The sequence below is a fragment of the Mchenga conophoros genome, linkage group LG19, assembly GCF_057382185.1.
Source record: "Mchenga conophoros isolate Kocher_MC1m ecotype Shallow Benthic linkage group LG19, M_conophoros_male_GT1.1, whole genome shotgun sequence".
Classification (NCBI taxonomy): domain Eukaryota; kingdom Metazoa; phylum Chordata; class Actinopteri; order Cichliformes; family Cichlidae; genus Mchenga; species Mchenga conophoros.
The window spans coordinates 15,435,006-15,456,581 of NC_140544.1; the positions used below are offsets into that span (position 1 = coordinate 15,435,006).

The 21,576-nt window shown below is 40.2% G+C and overlaps 1 protein-coding gene across 6 annotated transcripts in view; it reads left to right on the forward strand.

Moving 5' to 3' along the window:
* sobpa (sine oculis binding protein homolog (Drosophila) a) overlaps positions 1-21,576 on the forward strand; it is a 63,428-nt gene that overhangs the window by 19,635 nt on the left and 22,217 nt on the right. For all 6 annotated transcript variants that reach the window (XR_014890046.1, XR_014890047.1, XM_085258102.1 and 3 more), the window contains 3 exons: positions 2,681-2,801; positions 4,302-4,511; positions 9,624-9,775. Coding sequence is in view for 4 of the 6 variants with exons in the window: in XM_085258099.1 (XP_085114225.1) it covers positions 2,681-2,801; positions 4,302-4,511; positions 9,624-9,775 (483 nt within the window). In the remaining 2 variants the exon portion in view is untranslated. The remainder of the gene's footprint in view (positions 1-2,680; positions 2,802-4,301; positions 4,512-9,623; positions 9,776-21,576) is intronic.

Genomic DNA, 21,576 nt, shown 5'->3' on the forward strand with positions numbered 1-21,576 from the left:
GAGGAGCGTGTCAGGCTACATTTCACTGTGTGTTATACTTGTATAACTATGCATGTGACAAATAAAGAACCTTGACCTTGACCTTGCTCCAGTCTGCTTTATGTACCTGATTCGTCCTTTTCTCTGATATTGGTTTAAAATTAACTCCTTGCTATGGTCATGAGGGCTTATAAACACTAGGTTCTTTCTAGGGAAAGTGAGCTTTCAGCAGCTGGAGTTAAAATGGCTTGTTTCAGATAAAGCATTTACTAACTGGATGCCTAAAAGGTCAGCATAAGACGAGTCCATAATTAAACACATAAGAGGTGGAAATGAACATAATGGTTCTCCTTTAGCATGTAAAACAGGACTTAAAAGCTAGCCTGAAATGACAAACTCTAGCCTTTGGATTTGTAGGAAGCCCCCTGGCACTGCAACCAGCCTAGAAACATTTTTATGTATAATGTTAATAAAAACAAACCTTGTGATTTTCTGTTTTTATTGTGGAGGGGATTACTCAGAATAAATATACTGCAGGCATATATTAAGTTAGGCAAATGAACAGAATTTTTCCTAATATGTTCCTAATAGGAATTGAAAGCTGGATCACTCCTACTAGTTGCATTTCCAGATTGGGAGGTCAGAATACCTCCATCAAACTTGACTTAAAAAAAATCCAAAGTGGGTGCTTTGAGCACCAACTGTTTGAAAGATGAGTGATTTTTTTGTTTTTGTTTTAGACCTTCTTGTTCATTGAAGACTCTCTGTGAAAATGTTACTACAGCACATCAGTACTCTGTAATGTGTTGTTATCAGCTGGTATTTCTAACAATGATAACCTGGCAGCTTGGATATAACGTCATTGCCACCTCTGTTTTCAAAGTAAATGGATCACAGATTTATATTAAAACAAGCCAGTATTGATCTTCTCATCTATCTCTTGACAGGAAAGAGGATGTTAAATGTGTCCTTTATCAGTCTTTATACTCTCATGCTAAGGACCAAAACAGTGTTCAAGGGCTATAAACTATCCATCCAGTCAATTTTGAGATATGGAGCCAGCTGTCATGGGTGAGGCAGGATACACTGTGGACAGGTCGTTAGCTTGTCGCAGGGCTAATACACAGAAACTGACCATTCAGTCTCACATTCACACATCCGGTCAGTTTAGAACAACCAATTAATAATCCAATGCATGTCTTTGGGCCGTGGGAGGAAGCCAGATTACCCAGAGAGAGCCCACACAAGCATTGGGAGAACATGCAACATGCACAAAAAAAAGGCCTAAGCCTGGATTTGGACCAGGGACCTTCTTTTTACAATAAGAAGATCCACTCGGCCATTGGCTGCCAATTCTAAAAGGCGGCCTTTTCCCTAAACCAATCAAAGAGCAAGTAAAACTGTGTCTGATAACAAAAACAAGGTGAAAAAATTTAATGAAAAGGGTACTACAGAGGGCACAAACCCCAGCTTCCTGGGTTAAAGTGTTGTGACTTTAACATTCATGCCATGGATGAATGCACAGAGGTAGGCCTCTGCTGCCTCAGTCTGGGTGATAGGTTAAAACTTTCCATCTGGCTACTGTCACTCCAAAAACCAATGAGTAAGAGTGCATTTGCATTCATATGTTTCTGCAGAGCCAAAAAGAAGGAGACACAGTGTTTTGGTACTTTTTGATTTGCAAATTAATTTACCGGGTTGAAAAGGGTCGACTAAATCACCACTGCAGATATGTTTGTTGAACCCAATCAGCCTCGTAGTGCAGCACCAACAGTGATCCAGGTAAATAGGTTAAAATAAGAGACCAAGAAAGAGCAAGGGAGGTTAACATTTTGATGTGAGACTGGGTTGTTTGAGTGTAAGTGAGGTTCCTATCTCCAAGGAAGACTTATTTTTGGGTTTCTTAGCATTGAATGACATAACTGAGGGAATCAAGAGCCATTTAAGTGATGCGGGGAAGCTGTTTTAGCTGATCAGAAAATCTCAAAGACCAGCAACAGCATAAAAAAACATTAGTCTGTCCCTTATCTGCACTGTTACTGTGTCTTTACTGTACTGTACTGTTCCAGTTACTGTAAATTGATACATTTTCTATGCTGGTTACCATTCTGTGATAGGGTTCCCATTCTCTTTATTACACTCTGATAAGATCCTCCTCTTTTATTGTGCAGTGATAGGGGCTATTAGTTCAGCTGGCTGCACACTGCAGCGTTTGGACAGGAGTTTGCCCCAATTAGGTTGACCTGTACTTATGAAGAGGACATGCAGTGAAAACTCCACATTGCAGTTTTCTCTTGACACAGAGTTAAAATTTTGAGTGGGATCACAATGTCTCTCCTTAATTAGCTGAAGAAATGTGGACAAATCTAAAGAGCGAGTCAAGGTCTCAAGAGAGGCGCAAAAAAATGCAACAAAATACCAGATTGCTGCATTAGCATTTGTAACAAATGACCTCAAACCTTATTTATCTTCTTCTTGTTCCAGCTTGGGTAACATTAATATTTCATGTGAAAATTTACTTTTTTTTAAAAAAGAAAAAAAAGAAGAAGTTTCTGACCTTTAACTTGCTATTATTTGACTTTTACTATATCGCTGCTCATTAGTATTGTATCACTGTGTATAATTAAAGCGGGCTGACAATTATTTTTTAAGCCCGACTGTCCCTATATAAAGAGCTTTGTTCCTTCTCTTTGTGTTGCAGAGTTTTGCAGAGAACACCATGAATGAGCTGCTGGGCTGGTACGGTTATGACAAGGTGGAGCTGAGAGACTCTGACAGCCTGGAAATAGGGGAAACACCACAGCACATCTCTGTCCTCAAAGGTATACAGCTTTAGTGGAAAATATGATCAGATCATGTTTCATGATCTGATCATACAGGCATGTTGTTTCTGTGTTAACAGGCAAGCCTTATTATGGAGCCATCAGCAGATTTCTGTACTTACTTTTGTCCTTACTGGATTTTGGTGCCATATAAATAAAACTGAATTGAATTCAACTGAAATCTAGTCAATATAACCAATATAGCCTGAATATAAATGATGGGTGTAATCTCTGGTTTCTGTGGTCCCTTTCTAAATACCTAACTTTACTTTATTTCCTGATTTTCTGGAGAGGTCCAGTTCAGTGAGCAAACAGCTGGTGAGCAAATCACCTTACACTCAAAGTGTCTTTGCCCCTAATTCAATTCAATTCAATTCAATTTAATTCAATTCAATTCAATTCAATTCAATTCAATTCACTGCCAAATTACAACAACAGTCGCCTCAAGGTGTTTTATATTTTAAGGTAGAGACTCTACAGTAATCCAGAGAAAACCCCCAACAATCCGCTCACTCTCTATGAGCAAGCATATGGCAACAGTGGGGAGGAAAAACTCCCTTTCTATAGGAAGACACCTCTAGCAGAACCAGGCTCAGGGAGGCGTGGCCATCTGCCACAACCAATTGGGGATGAGGGGAGGGAGACAGGACAAAATACTCTTCCCTGTGGAAGAGAGCCAGAGATTAATAATAAGTAATGATTCGAATTCTGTATAAGTGAGTGAAATAGTTGAGTGAAGAAGAAACACACAGTGCATTATGGGAAGTCTCCATTAACCTAGGGCTATAGCAGCATAACTAAAAGACGATTCACCCGTGATTTGATCCAGCATTAATTATATGCTTTATAAAAAAGGAAAGTTTTAAGCCTATATAGAGTTTTACAAGGCTGTAAACAGGTTTATTTTAGCTTTCAAATCATACTTTTAAGGATTTCATCCTATTGGAACTGAGTCGCCTTTGGAGCCAGCCTCAATTGGCCACTAGAGGAACTGCAGTTTTTGGCACTTCCACTTTGGCTGCTTTTTAATGGGTTGTCATATTTACAAGATGTTTAAACTCTTTTAATGTCTTCTGAATATCTACTTGCCAAATCTTTTGTGCAGCATAATCTTTTAATCTGCTACATGTGCTCAGAGCTGAATAACTTTGTAAACTTTTAACTGCTGTTTGGTGCTGTGCAGGTTGTGCACTTTAGGTTTAATGCAGCTTGTTCAACCTGCTGCAGCCTGAAAAGAGAAATCACACTAAAACAAACATTAAAGTTGTACGTTTACAGCCAAAACAATGAGCTGAGTGATGCTACGTCAGTTGATTTCAGAGAGGTCTGGATTTAACTTAAAATCCAGTCATTTTTGAGTATTTTTGCTTCTACATTGGTGGAAAATATTGAGTCATAATTTAGGTGAATCCTGGGCATTTACACTCAGAGTATTTGCAGCAAATGCTGCTCATTAGTTGGTCAGTAAATGCTTTATTTTACTTAACTTTTCCCATCTAGAAAACTCGTTGCCAAAAATCCCAGCTTCAACAGAGAACAGTGAAGGCTCTCCGGATCGAGCCAACAGCTTTCATTCGTTGCCAGCCTCCAGGAACGGACTCACAGAGACCTCCACCACGCCGTCCACCTCCACGCCCAGCACCAAGGAGCATGGCAACCTGCCCATCATGGTCCCCATGATCCCTCCGCCACTGATCAAGCCCCCTGCAGGTACAGAGCACTAATGCCATTTTGGAGAGATTAATGCAGCAGATTAATTGATAAAGTAGTTTAGACTTGCATGTAAGTATGCATGCATGCATGTCCTTGATTTTTCAAGAGCAGTAAAACGTGATGCCTTCTAGAAATAGGAAAAAACAGTTTAAAAGTTGGCACACCAGCCACATCACAGCTTGTGTAGAAAGTTACAACTGTTTTCTGCTTTTATGTTATGAGGAAGGTTACTTATTAAATTTGCAAAAAGATCAAGGTCATTTTCAACCCATCGCTGATTGCTAATATATTCACTCAAATGCCTGAAAGCAAGCAAACACACACACACACACACACACACACACACACACACACACACACACACACACACACACACACACACACACACACACACACACACACACACACAGAACAGTTGTGTCTCCAGTCTGAAAGAAGAAATGTCATAGACTTAAACCACACCTGCTTTCCAGACAGACCGGGTTGCAATGAAGATACCTAAATGCTGATTCTCCAGCACTTAGCATGGAAACTCAGGATTTATGCAGTTATGAAGGTTTCGGTTTGTGCAATGGTCTGAAAGCCTTCGTATCAGAGCAGAGGCAGGCGACTAATGAGCTAGCTACCTGCTGTACACCTTGTTTTTCTCCACCTGCCCAAGTGTCAATATTACCCCATCAAGTCTCTGAGGAAATGTCCACGTTACTCGGCCAGACAGAGGGCTTCATTATCCCTTGCGTCTGCTGTGGACAGGAGGCTGGTACGCCCCGGCGAAGGGAGCAAGCCTCCTTGGCATCGCCCAAGAGGAGTCCCCGCTGGCCCTGCCTAGGCGGGGAAACAGATGGTGCGGTCCCACTTAAAGCCCACCAGCACCAACTAACTACCCGGCCAACACCTCCCTCAACTCCCCCACCCTCCAGCTCCACACATACACTGAATTATTCATGTGCCCCCGCAAAATCCGACAAAGGACCTTTTGAGGTGCAGGTACGGCGAATGACGGTGGCATTTAGTACGGAGGCTGCATAATTACTGGCATGTTTTTTTTCCCTGCTCATGCAGATGTGAGTGTTTTCAGATGAGCTTGTTAGGATGTGCCAGGATGTGGGAAGGCGAAAACAACTCCACCTCAAGATGTCTCTTTGTGTGAAAATGTTGAGATACTGTGAAAGATGTTGTGATTTCATATTGGCCTTCGATCCTGATCATTATGCTGCGGTGCATGCATTTTTTCGAGCAACGTACAAACCCTGATCCACCCACTCAGTCAGCTTAGAATTAAGATATTTTGTCTTTTTTCTCTAATCGCTGCAGTGGGCAGCTATTCAGATAGACACAAAAAGGCAGAGAGAGTATAGGAATGAGAGCAGAGGGGAAGCTAAGCCATAAAATATGCATGTTGGGTCTGCTATGCTGTCTTTAGTGCCCCAGGGAGTTATTCCTTTAATTGTGAGTTAGTCTTTACTTAAAATCTGATGGCCCTGTAGATCCATTAAGCTCCACAAGAGGTGAAAAGCCTGGCCAGCGTGCGATAGGGAGGTGAACAGAGGTGAAAGACTAATGGGCCTGCGTTTTTTCGCCCTCACACCCGCGTATAGTCATAATGTGATAATTGGGAGATACTGGAGGGAATCTCGGAGGATCTCTCTCATTTCAGCAGCAGCGGCACTAAAAGCCCGCAGCTCATCATCAGCAGTCACAGTTTACCGCAGAAGAGGCATTTCGCTGTCACTGAGGGTCTGTTAAAATAATTTGTTGACCACACAGCAACGCGGCAGCTGCATGCAATACAATTACATTCACGGTTAAACAAGGGAATACATTTGTTGTTGTCATAAACATGATTTCGAGAATTAAAAGGGGAATGTGAGGGGGTCAGCTGCAGCTGTACTGTTTCATTTTCCTTATTTTCTGTCATATATACTGTAACAATGCTTGGTGCTCATATTAAACACGCCAAACAGCATATATCCTGGAGTCCTATGAGCCAAAAGCTCAGGCTTCAGAATATTCTTAACCCTCCTTTTTGTTCTCTATGCTTGCATCTAAATGATGTCATAGAGATGTGATTTTTCTAATATGATTGACTGATTATGATTGATTTCTAATGATAACTGTGAATGCAGTAGCTCTACTCACCAGCAGTTCAAGTCATCAGTTTGCGAGAGGCAGCCAATCAGTAGAAAGTTAGCCTTAATGGGAAAGGAGCTAAATCAGCTTCAGCCAGAGAATGAACTAATGTGCTGCTCCGAGGCTCTGTATGAGATAAACGAGAACTATTTTGAACTATGAATTATGCAAAGCTACTCTACTAGAGTCCAAGAATAACAATACCTAGAAATTACCATAACGGGTCCCCTTTACCAGACAGATGAGCCCTGGATACCTTTTAAAAATCCTTTTTTAAAAATCTTTTTTATCCCAGAATAAGCAGAAGTCAAGATCACTATATCTCACTGTAAACTGTGGTAGGCCGTTAAATGTGGCCTAAATCCACACACTTAAAATAATACTTTATTTTTATTTATGAGTCAGTCCCAGAACAGAAATTTTCATTATGTGCTAATATAATGTAAAAATGCTGCATACTACTGTAATTATCACTATGTAGCACCTTAATTCTGCCTGTTATTTTTTATCCCCATGTGGCCTACATGTCCCTGCCTCTACTATTTGTTTTTTAGCCCCAATGGGGCTCAAACAAAACATCCTGAAACAGTCTACACTGCAAATAATAACAAAGTCAGAAAGTGAATTTCACTTGTAGCACTCAGGACAACTTACACAACTGCTATTTCAACATGAAAACTACCACTAACTAGATAAAAGGCAAATTCAATTCAGTCTCATTTATATGGCACCAAACCAGAAAAATGATCACCTCAGTGTGCTTTTTATTGTATGCTAAAGACCCTACAATATTAAAAAGGAAACCCCAACAATCAGATGACCACTTATGAGCAAGAACTTGTAACTAACGTCAGGCTCAGCTGGGGGAAGTCATCTGCCACAAACCGGTTGGGGGTGAGGAGAAAGTGAAGTGTCAAACACATGCCTGATCAAACTTCTCTACAAAGGTCAGATCTGCAGTTTATTATTTCAGCTTGTTGAATTGCAGTTATGCATCATATCTGCTGTCTGTGCAGTTAGAAAGCCTCGTCTCTAAATGAATTCTTACATGCAGTTTGTTTGCAATTGATATTGCAGTTGCTGTGATGGACGGATAGAGAAGATCCAGCCACACTCATATATGAAAAGATAAGCTCTAATCTGACCATGATTCACTGCATCGCTCACAGTTAGATCATGCGGCCTGTGGTGCAGTAAAGCATTATACAAAGCTGATTTATTTTTACATGTTTATTGACTCTTATAAAAGTCTGCTGCTGATCTCAGTAAATGGAAATGGATGTCCCCTTCCCAGTGTGGATACAAGAGGGCGACACACTGCAGACAGTGCTCTGCAGGAAATGCAGAAAAAAAGTAACATCAAACAGATTGTTTTCTTCTACTAATCTACTGTGGTGTCATTTTCATTCATTCGTCCTTTAAACTGACAGTATTTTTGTGCTGTTGCATACTAGGAATATAGCGCATATTAATGTCATTTAAAAAAATATATATTACAATGTTATTGTAAACACTGTGGTTATATTTTTAAGGGCTGAACTCCATTAGTTAAAGTGTATAAATGTTACAATGAGAGCAGTAATAAATTCTAAGTATTCCATAAGGCTTCAGAGTATGTAGGATTTTTCTGGCTCCTGAATTATTTTTCTGAGGGGGGAGAAAAAATATCCCACACACCATCCAAATGTGAACGGTGAAAGGGTTCAAAGAAGCCAAACTAGTCTTTGTTACCAGGCTGTAAGCATGTTTATTTCTCTTGTAAGGTTCAAGATTGACTCACTTCTGTGAGACATTAGAGGAACTGCACTTCCATGTTGGCTTTGTTTCTTGCGTGTCCGCTTGGAGAGAGCGTAGTCGGCAACACACATAACCCAGAAGTGGTACCTTGAATAGCGCTTTTCTACTATAAGTGAGCACTCAAAGCAAACCTTATGCATCGAGTGACACACATTCACTTTTTTCCTGTACATAAGACCAACAACCTTCTGAATGGTACCGTACTGTACAAAGTCCCAGAAGTTCCGATTTCTTCCTGTCTAGATTTCAAATGCTACACATTTCAAAATGAAGACATATCAGTGTGGATACGGCCCAAAGTGTGCCTGTTTATTTAGCAGTTAACAGACATCCTATAGCTCCAGTCTTTGCTGAAACACCATAACCTTAATCTTGTTGTGAACCTGTAATGTGAATATATGTTTATCACAGCGACTGTCCTTGTGGGCTAAATTTGTATATGTATTCAGTTTTTCCCCTCATGTTTTTTAATTTTGTTCTTTTTCTTCCTTTCCTCTGCCCTAAAAGTGCTCTCGTCATGAATAATTTGGGAATTACAAAAATAAAAATAAAGTGTGGTTTCACATTAGGTTTTACTGTTTATATGGAGACGGTGGAAATCAGGCTTGTGTAACACGGAAAACTTTTAACTCATGTGTTCCATTTGTGTGAAACACGCCTCACCAAACTTACACCTTTGATGGCACAAACTATCAAGAGGACGCTACACCTCACAGAGACTCCTGCGTCATCTTCAGCAGCAGCAGAATACATGCTTTTGTCCCTTCAAGTTCTCTAATACCCACAGAGCACAGCCATAAACAAGCATTTTCCCATATCCCAGGCTCATCCGTTGTGGCTACATTTATCCATGGCAGGGCTTCATTATAAATCCTGCAGTGGTTTTGTGGCTTGAGTCTTGAAAAGTTTTATCCAGTTGAGCAGCTGGGCTTCATCAGTGGAATTAATGCCTTTATGGTTTGTGTGTTTAATACGTGTAGTTGCATACTTTGTCCCTGCTGTGCACTTTTTACCTTCCATATAGGATAGGTTGTAATCAGTATCAGGCTCACTTTGATTACAGAATTTGAGAATTGTACCACAAGGTTATTTTATTGGACATCGTATTAGAATATAGTAAAAGCCCTTGGTGTAAAGAGCACATCATAATGCTCATTTCATTACCTCTCCTTTTCTCTGTAGACGAGGATGCGTCCAATGTGCAGATCATGTGCGCCTGGTGCCAGAAGGTCGGCGTCAAGCGCTATTCTCTGAGCATGGGGAGTGAGCTGAAGAGCTTCTGCAGTGAGAAATGCTTCGCTGCCTGCCGCAGAGCCTATTTTAAGAGAAACAAGGTAACATCCCTTCCTTGTCAACAGCTTGACTCTTTAATATGATGTATTTTAGACACTTTTCAGAGACTTTGTGTTACAAATCTACTGGTGAGACCCAGAGAAGAAAGTGAAATCCCCTCCCCCCAACAAATATCGCGATAGGTCTGCAATTGTTAGTATGATAGGAATGGTTACTGGGTATAGTGTGAATTGGTTTAATAGTGGTCATCATCTCAGAATGTGTACATGTTCCACTCTGAACAATACTGATGCTTGGTCAGGGTACCAACCCCCCCCCCTTTAGCCTCATTTTCTCACAGTATCATTTCTCCTTAAAGTGAACTAAAATTTGAAGAAAATGTGTATTTCCTGGCCAAGTGGTTGCTAGAGGTTGCTAGCAGTCACCATGAAATCTTAGACTTACCCCTATTCCTGCAGGCTTAGAGTGACATCCTTAATAACTGTTAGTCGTTAGGAAAAACAGTGTTTTTCACAGCCATTTGGCAAGTGGTTGCTGGAGGTTGTTGGTGGTCACAAAGAGATTTACTGTGCTGCACTGAAAACCTCTTCAGTAGTTTTTGCAGGTTGCATGGTAAAAGATGCCAACTTGTTTGCAAGCACTAAACTACTTGCAAGCATTAATGAAACTGCAAACTTCTTCAAAGTAAAAGTTACCCTTTTAAATTAAAACATTTTACTTTGATAGAAAATCTTCTCCATTTCAGTTTTGGTGCAGCAGTTTTTGTTACTAATTTCCCCCAGCGACTGCCAGCAACATTTTGCCAACAGGCTGAGGAATAAACACTTTTCCCTAGCAACTGGAGGTTGCCAGAAGTTTACCAACCAGTCTCCTGGCCTGTATGACTTGCAACCTAACATCTTGATTCTATTCACACATTATGTATCTGTTTTACTGTTAGAAGCAGAGTATCAGCAATTAATATGGTTCCCAAAAACTAGAATATCACCCATCAAGCCTTTCATCTTATTAACACACCATATTCTGCCGTATGTGAAAAGCTTCATCTTATCAACCTAAATTGTGACTTGGTGCAACAAAAGGTTAAATCTTGTTTAAAAATGGCACATTTTTGGCTACAAACCACATTAGCAAATATCAAAGTTGTTATTGTGTTGCCATCCCTCCCCCTCCAGTTACTGTAGTTAAATACTCTCCTTTCTCTCTTGTACCAAAGCTTGGATTTATAAGGAATTATACCGTGAGTATGATGTTTTACTCTCCTGCTTGTCTGTCCTAAAATCATTCAAACATAATCACTCTTCAAGCACTGCACTGAAGCAGGAACCATAGGGGAGCACTTAGACTACGTCTCTTCATTTCAGTTAGTGAGATTCAAATTTTTTTTTATGACACTTTTTCCCCAAAGCATGACAATCAAATTGAGCCTTGCATCTACTGTACTGTTGTATGTTTTTAATTTTTTACCTTTGACACTTCAGCTCATTTGCTTTCATAGCGAGTTTGTAGTTTTCATTGTACTGAATGTTGATTCTGTTGATGTCAAGGAGTCTGACGTGGTGAATCCTCGCAGGGGAATATGTGACAGTTACAAAAAGCTATGAGTCTTTATATCAGATCAAAACGCTTCTTTTGAACTGGTTTTATTTTGATGTCTGAGCTCCAGAGGAGGTCAGAAAAAAAGCACGTACAGGTATGTGTCACGCGGTATGCAGCAAAGTAGGCGAGGCAGCTTCATATCAATCAGAGCTCAATCAGAGAGGCTGTAAACAGGACATCAAATACAAGATTCATCGCTGTTAAGGAAGCCCCCTGCTATGAATCAGTGGGAGGGGGCCTTGTGTGAAATTATCCAGAAATGAAAGGCAGTTTATGTAAAGTGTACATATACATCAAAGAAACAGAGTTAATAGAAAATATAGTTTGCACACGCCCCATATAATACATTTTGGAGGCCTCGGTAGGTTTTGTAATTCCGGAATATCTCCTCTGTCAGACTGCTCAAAAGAAAATGTCCAAAATACAAATTTAAATCTTACTTTACACTTTGGAGGTTTATGCAAATTAGTGCATGTTTAATGAGATTAGACCACATTTGCAAATGTAACCTTCAAGTGACCAAGTGGAGTCATTTATGATCCCGGTCGTATAGTTATATGTGCTGTTGTGAAACGATTCCTGACGTGACTTTGTCAGTCTATTGTCAGCTCACTGGTGTGGCAAAGATACCGGAAAGTCGTGTGAGGTCATTTATAGCCCAGGAAATACATGCACTAAAAAAAAACTATTGTAATACTCCACTTCTGATCACTACACTGTAATCTTTTGCAGTGAACTCTGGATAACAGACTGTGAGTAGAAATATCTACAGCTGCAGGAGGAGCAGTAGATCTCCCTTGAGGTAGATAATTAATAACCAAAGCGATGTTAAAAACGGCTTAATTTTATAAAGCCTTTGCATAAAAAAGGCTGAAAATCAAAATCATTGCATTAGAACATTTTAGAGCATGAGTCATGGATAAAGTAAACAAAGGCGTGAATGAAATATAATGAGACTGTAAAATCACTCACTAATACACACTCACTGGCTACTTTGTTAGGTTGAATTGATCGTTATTGCAAATCTCTAATCAACCAATCACATGCAAGTAATTCAGTTCATTTAGGTAAGCAGACATAATCAAGACGACCTTCTGAAGTTCAGGCTGAGCATCAGAATGGGGAAGAAAGGTGATTTAAGTTACTTTAAATGTGTTAAAGCCAGGTGGGCTGGTATGATCATTTCTCATATTGGTGACTTACTGGGATTTTCCCACATGAGCATCTCTATTGTTTACAGAGGATGGACCGACGGTTTTCTGATTAATGGAGTAATGAGAAGGGAAAGGTCTCAATTCAATTCTGTTAAAACCTTTAACTCTAGTATGTTTACAAAATTAAACAATTTGGACTTCATCCAAAATGTCGATATATGTTCTGGAAAAGTACACACATCAGGTAAATGTTGGCTGTTTACGTTTCCAATATACAATATACAAGACTAATGAGCTCTGCATTACATTCTGACCTTATCAATGACATTTTTGAACAAAGCGGAGCTGAAATGTATTGTGATGTGTGTTGAGAACAAATACAAAGAAGCAGCAGTAGTCTTTCCACTTCTCTGCCAGCTCTCCCCATTAACCTGCTCCAGACTTCTGACAGAAATTTTCAAAGCATGTCGTACGAGTGCAGTGACAGCTCCTCATGCAATTAATAGTTTTAGAAAAGTTCAGACTTTAAAACTCAAAGTGAGGGGAGGGATAATATTAGTCTTGGAAAAAATCTTTTACATTACGAGTTCTCACAGTCAGCCTGTTGTTCTGCTGATGCTTCAACATGCCCTTGATTATAATAACAATACTATTATACACTAATATTGTACATTTCTACCCCTCAGCTGCAAAATGATTCATCAGTGCAATCAGTCGGCTGCTTCTTCAAAAACACTTCATGAACTCGACTGCTTGATGCGATAACATTTAATTAAGTATTCCACTTTAGCCTAACAAAGCACACAAGCCTCTTCTGATATTTGGCCTGTTAAAAATTAAAGGCATGTTTTGTATGGAAGTCAATTTCTGCCAAATGAATAACAAAAGAGGCAATATCTCAACGTCCAACTTTAAGCTTAAAGTTTAAGTTCTGCATGACTTTTAAACCCAGACTCTGCGTTATTTATTTATTGGTTTATTTTATATGATGTAACTCATATAATCAGGAACATTTAAAGCTCCCAATAATATGAAAAAACAGAATAAAAACCCCAAACAAAACAAATTTCCAAGATATTTCTCAAGAAATACCTCTGAAAGACCACAGCTTGGCCTCTACTAGCTCCTAGTTTACTACTTACAGTCCTACTTACAAGGCTATGAACTGATATTAAAGTAAAGGACAAACCAACATAAAGTGCTTTAGTAAGGTGCTGCAGCATTAAATGCTTGCAGAACAGCATCAATGCACATTGGCAATTATTATGTTTTGGGAACTCTACTACTGGAGTGCCAACCCAATATCTCTCACAGGTATTCGTTTAGATTGAGATCTTGTCTCTTCAAACTGTCCATTGAATCCTCGTGCTCTAAAGATGGGTGGCTTTGTAAGTTTGTAAGTGATGACTCAAATTGGGATAAAAATATATCATCGTAGGAAAAAAGCAATGACTCAACACTACTTTATGACCTTTTCCTTTAACACGTACTCACCACCAACGCATGGAGAGTCAGTTCACTAGCGATGCCTTTTAAGGATGCTCAAATATCATTACAGACTGCATCTAAAGAGTGCTCCTCAATTTTTTATGGTAGCCAGTTCCATAGACACCAATGCTAGTGGTTCTAACTTTGGGGTGAGTGTTTCTGTGATGGAGATCCAAGTGTGGCACTAGGTCCAATAATATTCAGCTTTTTTGTTCAGTGGAAATGTATTGTATGTTGGAGGTTATAAGTGGACCCATCCAAAACAAAATCCACTACAAGATTAAGTTGTTTCCATGAGTACTTGAGTACTAATTAGCAAAACTGAAAGTACGTGCGATGCCTGGTTAGCCAGCCTGTTTCTATAGTTTTCCAGGTAGATAAACAATAAATGTGTAGCTGTCGTCTTTTGTTTGGCAGTTAAGTAGCCAAATCTAGAAAATAAATCTTGCAGCTGTCATAGTAAAATCCAACCTAATGTAGCACGCATTATTACTTTATAAATGCTGATTTATGGATATTTTTAAATCTTAAGCTGTGCATGTCACAGTTAAGGGTTTTTGCTGAGCACTTTTCTCTTATCTTTGCAGCAGCAGAGAAAAAAATATACAAACATAGTCAGTTATGTCATGTGTAGTTTAGTGCACATCATGCGTAGTTTATGGTAATATGTTCATTTATATACATACAGCGTGTTCTCAGCCAGTCAGACATGTTGGGAAAAGGCCTGCTCTACCACAGCAGCTCAGATTCTATATTTTGTCTGGCTCTTGCACATTCATGCAGGTCATTTGTGTAAATGATACCCATGTGTTTCTTTTCTCATGCACCCACAAGGTTGGCCACAACAACACAGCCTCCAGGCTTTTTTTTCCTGCTTAAAAAAAATGTCATGGCTTGAAAAAAAAGAGTATCTTATGTCTACGTGTGCTTTGGCTGGAGGAGCGGAGACATGGGGGAAGGAGAGGGGGGATGCAGGGGGTGGGCAGCGGCTCTGGCATTATGTTGCATGAAATATCTTCAGCTGCCTCATCCATGAAACCCAATCCCCTCCTAGGGTGACTATGGCTGCTGCTTTCTCACATCTCTACATAACTCCACATTCTGTAGTGCCTATTTGAGTGTGGCGAAAGATGATTGATAGTTTAACTCGGGCTAATCACTTGTGTGCCTGTTTACTGTGCGCCTTAAGCTCCTGGATTAGTTTGTATGGAAGGTGCAGCTTCCTCCCCGCTCGCAGCACTCAATTATTCTGTCTGTCACCTCACACTGTCTGCTCACTTTCATTCTCTTTTTGACCATTCGCTATTGATTCAGAGGCACCACTTGGCTCTTTTTCTTGTTTGGTAATTCACTGCAACCTAGTCCCTTCCCCGTGCGCACATTATGGCGGTTTGCGTGGTGTACGCTGCACAAACCAAATCTGAGTGGAAAGATGCCAACCAACGGAAAAGTTCACCGAGTTTTCAGCTCCAATCTTGGACAGTTTGGAGGATTAAACTAGAATTAAGGGTGGAGTTTCAGCTGGAGGTAAAAGCTGCTTAACTGTCACACTTTTACACGCAGCTGTATGTTTTCCTACTTTATCTGACACCCACACATACGCCGATAAACAAGCTTTCTCATTGGACACAGTGCCAAGATTAAGTTAGGCAATTAGCAGTGATGGATTACGCTCCGTGAGTGTGAAAAAAGGTGGAATGAGAGCAGGCTCTGCTTTGCATGTACGCGAAACACATTGTCTACAAATCATTTAGGGCTGGATTTTGAATGCAGGAAGCTGTAACAAATGCTTTGCTGTGGCATCAACTGTGATGAAATGTTGCTTGTTGCTGTTGCAATAGCTCCAACAATCTTTTTTTTTTCTTCCATCCTCAGCTGGCTTTGAGTTTCTCAGCTTGAGCTCCTCAAAACACAGTTGGGCTTTAGTTTGTAATTTTGCATCTACTTCTTATCTTTTAATTTTGCATTTGTACAAAATAAAGAAATATTGCTCGCATGCTTGAAAGAAAGCAGGATTTTTGCTTATATGCAGGTTTATTTAAAAAGTTTAACCTATTTTAAAGCAATGAAATCATTTGATTAAACCTTAAACTGCAATATTTGCAATTTCTGTGACATTATTGTACATTTTTGAGATAATTACACCAAATTTCTAAAATAGCTGGAATTATTTGATGGATTTGCTTTTACTGTACTTATTTCTTTTGTTTTCTCTATCTCAAAGCATCAAAGTAAAATCATCAGTGTTAGGTTTCCACTTTACTGTAATCATATTACACTTTACTGTTTGACTAATGTCATACATTACTAAGTTAAATTCAGTAAATTTCATTACACTTACTAATCACACTTATAGTTCTTGTTCTTGATTGCCATTAGAAAAAACTAACATCAAATGTGCACACATCCTGTCAAGAGCTGAATTTTCAAAGGTAACAAAAGCAAGTGATTCCATTTCTGCCCATTAATGTTATTGCAGTAGAATCACTGTGGTCACAGGCCACAGCATGTTTCTGTTACGTGCTCTTTGAGCTGGTTTTCTTCATCTCGGCATTTGGCTTTGTGTTGATACCCAAACACTGAGACAAAGATCTTGTGCATTTCCTTGTTAGAATAAGGATTTGTGCCAGTGTGTGGGACTGTAGCATAAGGTTTGTATTGTTAGCTGGCAGTTATGTGACAGTGTGACTCAGGCTACCCTGCTGAGTATTGCAAAAGTAATGTAGTGAGTGCTGTAATGAATTACTTTAATCAGAGAGAAACAAGAAGCGAGTTACGGCCCAACGCTGGCAGTCAAGTTTTAGGCATGATGAGGACATTTTTTATGCGAAATTCTTGGAAAACACTTTGCTACCTGTGAAGTAATCATTCTTAGTGTTTGCAAAGGTTGTAGGGTATTAGGGTAAATGCCTAAGATCGGATATTAATTGTGTATGTCTTTTTTAAGCCATCATATGCACAATACTCCATCTAATTATCAAAATCTGCCAAACCTACAGGTTTAAGTCATGAGATATATAAAACATTTATGCAAAGCAGTTATAAAAATTTGTGAATCTGTAAGAGACAGAATGCAGGAAGTCCAGTGCTTCCCAGCACTGTTTTGTTACTGAACTACTGCACTTAATAGGTCAATTTTTTGGTTTGTGTGAGGTATTTTAGTACAAATAGTCTACGTGTTTTGTTCTTGACAGTGCTTTGCGCATTCTTTCCTTTTTGTTTCTTCTGTCTAGTGCAGTTTACTGTGATGCATGAACATATTTCCCCCTCAATATACATATGAATGTTCTCTCTTCTTTAAAAAGTAGAATTTTCCTTCCAGGCTAGAAGTCAGCATCTAAAGAGTGTTCACTTTGGTACAGAACAGCAGTCAGGCATGCTTCCACAAATAATAATCTGGTAAATAGACACTGAAAACAAGACATTGTGGAAATTAGAAGATGAGGATCAGTGTCATCCATCCATTTTCTTAACTGTTAGGGCTGTGGGAGAGCTGCAGTCTATTCCAGTGTACGCCCTGGGTAGGTGACCATTCCCTCTTACAACCATTCACTCTAGAACGATCGGTTAACCCAACAAGCATGTCTTTGGACTGTGGGATCCCCATGCAAACACCAGGAAAACATGCAAACCGGCATGTTGCTCAGTGATCATTGCACCACCATGCTGCTGGAGTGGACCATTATTCTGGCAAAATACTATATCTAAACACTTTCACCCCTCTGGTTTGCAGAAAATGAACTTTTCACTTTGGTGTCACTGACATATTCAGGTTTGAAGGTGAATTATAGCCTTTTTCAGCTTATCTATATCGCTTTTTTGAACTTATGAACTGCTTTGCGAGTTTTATCTTTAGACGTGAGAACTACAAAACTATGCATGCTACACATGCTGCACATGTCTCAACTTCTAGCAAAAAGATCCTCAGCAGAACCAAATGCAGAACATTAGGAGTATGTGGTGTATATTTTAAGGATTTATGGAAACGTGACAAAAATGCACAGCAGGTAGTTTGAAGAGCTTTCTAAATTGAGACAATTAGAAAAATAACAAATTTCTGCCAAACAAATTGAACAGGAAAAGGTTTATGAGGTTTATGGCACAGAAAACCAGAACAGCACCACAAGCAGAGAAAAGTGCATGAAAAATAAATAATCAAATAAAGAAAAAACAATGAGTGAAAGCAGTCGATTACAAGGAGCATAACCTGACACAGGTGGGGAAAAAAAGAAGGAGAAAAAGGGAAAAACGGGACGTTGGGTACTGGAGATATGCAAAGAAAGGTAATTACCAAAATAAAACCGGAGTGGATGTAAGGGAGGAAGGATAGGACAGAGGAAGGCAAAGAGACGGAAGAGCTGGAGACACATGAACATAGAAATATCAAAAAGAATAGCAGTAAAATTAAACAGGGACCAAACTCAACTGATGCGTACACTGAAGACCACGACAGCATGACACATTGCATTGAAATGTATGTTACATTATCTTTGCGTTTGTGCTGGTTTGGTTGTTTTTATGAAGGCTTCAAGCATAGGAGTGTGCAGGGTGATGGTCTGTAGAACCTGTTACTGTGTGAGATTACTTGTGAGGAATAGATCAACTAAAACTTATATTAGAAATATAAATATAAAATACAAGTTAACTTCTTTGGGTTTGCAGTGAATATTTCTTCAAGCAAAATTGAAATCATGCAGTCTTTCTTGTATATATAATTTCATTTTTTCTTTATAAGTCTTTATGAAGAAAACAGCAAAACTGCATGCACATGAGCCACATAATTCGTAAAAGCATGAAGCGGCTAGGGAGGAAGCCTCCAGTTTGTGTCACACGGGTCGTTTCTGTTGCAGTGCGAGGCTTTTTGTTCACACCATGAAATGCCCCCCCTGGAGACCCCAGACCTCCATCAGTGTCTTTCCCTGGGAGCTCCCTCCAGGCGCGAGGGGGCAGAGTGCCGCTTCATGTCAGCCCAGAAATGTCACATTCACCTCAAACACGCACACGTCTGCTTCCACACAGCCCCGTGGTTGCCTCCCCGCTCCGGCAATTTGCTTTTGCATCTCCACCGCCTGCCGAGGAGGGCACGCGCCCAGGAGAGACGCGTAGGGGGGGCGAGGGTGTGTGAGCATGCACGTGTGTGTATGTAACTGCTCCTTCTGCGTGTACGAATGCAGCTCCTTGTGGAAATTTTGAGTGCGCGATGAAGTGTGTAAAGTGTCTAGCAGTTACGAAGCCTTGAGGCCTGCCTGACACAGCTGCAGGGCACAAAGAGGAAGGTGATTATCTCATAGCTGCCAGCTATTCAGCTCAAATAAAGACAAAAGTAACTCCGACTAACTAGGAGACTAAAAGTGAAGCCACGTACATGAACTTAGAATGTGTTGGTGTCATTTCTAAAACTTGCACTCAACTCACATGAAAAGTGCAATAAAATGTACTTTGTGTTTTATTTGCAGGTACAGTGGCGATGTGCAATTTAGCATTGCACAGCTCACAGCAGATATATTAAGATGAGCATTTGCTGCATTAAAAAATAGAGATTTAGTAGAAGGAAACTGGCCTGCAACATTATATATGCAAAAGTTACATTTAGAGCCACATAAATGTTCAAGAGAGGAACATTGATGCATATGTTGCTGTAAAGAAAGTGACTGGAGGGTTTTTCTTGTTGTTGTTTTTTTAACCACTTCCCACTTGCACACCCTTGTAAAAATTTAAGTGTAAAGATCAGAGCCTCATGCATGCATAAATCTCCAGTGATGCTTTGCAAACAAAATCGAATGGTTTGTCTTTCCAAGGTGCAGAGAGTAGAGGCAAACTTGTCTTTTGATTTTGGGGGGGGGGGGGGGGGGGGTGCGCCCGTTCACTTCCTTGCCTGACATTTGCATAGTGCCAGGATTGCACCTTCATTTCAGGATTTGGGATGAGCTCTAGTGCGCGCGGCTGTGTTTGTGTTTGGATTTGGAAAAGCCTGCCTACGAGCGCCTTTCTTTGCACACACACCTGGACGTGTATGCATGCCCAGATGGAGGCTTGCGTGGTGGCAGCTGGTGTGACGTCCCGTCAGGACGGTGGAGCCGGCAGAGAGGAAATCAACGTGCGATGTCCTGCACTAACTAACTAACTATCAATCTATTTATTCGTCTATCTATCTGTCTGTCCATCTAGCCATCTATCCATGTCTATCTGTCTGTCTAGCTATCTATCTCAGTCCCATCCCCTTTATCTGTGTGGCTCCCTGTGTGTGCCTCACGCCTCGTTCGCAGTGCCAACACCTCATTAGTACAATATGCAAATGAACTGGCGCTGGGCCAGAGGGTCAGAGCACAAACTGGAGGCAGAATAATAGCACAATGGTGCATCTTTTTGTGTATCAGAGAGAGAGAGAAAGAGTGTGTGTGTGTGTGTGTGTGTGTGTGTGTGTGTGTGTGTGTGTGTGTCCAAATGCCTGCCTAAAATTATGTGATTGTTTATGTGTGGTTACCTGACTTTGAGTCAGTGCGATGTGTCCGTACCCAAACTCTGGAGCCATATGTAGGTCAGCCTACACCTCACAGCTTCTAAATAACCATGACCTCATAAACCCTGTCATGAAAGGTTGGCGAAAACAAAATCAAAGTAAAAATACCCCCCCAAAAAATGTGCCTGTTATTTTGTAAATTCTCACAAAACAAGGTTTTCTGTCAAATCTGTACACTGTGTCGTTTCTGGTACAAACAACAGCATGCTTCGTGACTCAAGACAGCAGTATCTTTGCACCAGGCTTGGAATGGGAAACCCTACCTGGAGGTGATGAAAGCAGATGGGAGTGGAGGCAAACTCAATCAGTCTCTGGACTAAAAATGTAAAATATACGCCAGAGTTGCCCTTTGGTATCATCGAGAGATGAAGAGAGCTGGAGGCCAAATTACCCATGACAAATCAAAGGTTGCAGGGAGCAATTTAAAGGGAACATAATATGAAAGAGCGCTACTCAAACCAGCGGTTCTTCTGTCAGTGCACGGGCTCAATTTGAAATGTCAGCTTCGGGGCTGCAAACGGCATGATGTACATGTCTAATCGAGGTTAAATCTCAATTTCTGATAACAGTGTCTCAGCACCCCTTGGCTGTAAAATATGAACTAATTTGATCACACTGGGGTCTACATTATATAAAAGTGCATTTCATTTAATGAAACACAATGGAGCCATTGGGCACCGTGCCAGACAAAGCTTCTCCAATAACCTCTTTGTAACAGAATTGCCCACACCTGGCACAGCAGCACTGACTGCCTCAGTTTTCACACTGCACATAATGAATGACTCACAGGGTGCAGGAGAAGGTGGCTCCTTTTCCAGCTGGCGCAAACATGTAAAGGAAGTTTGTATTTTAAAAGCATTGCCATGGAAAGTAAAAGCACAATAGCTATTCGGGCAAATTAATCACATTATCGTTATTTGAGGTTGTATAACTAATAGATAGGTTACTGTAAATCCTACAGTTTAAGCCCCAGTATCTTTCTAATCAGCTTTAGCATATTTGGAGTCTGCAGCATGTTCAGATGCATTTAACCTGAGCTAATCTGATTCATGAAGAATGTGTGCCCATAAATATGGAGTAA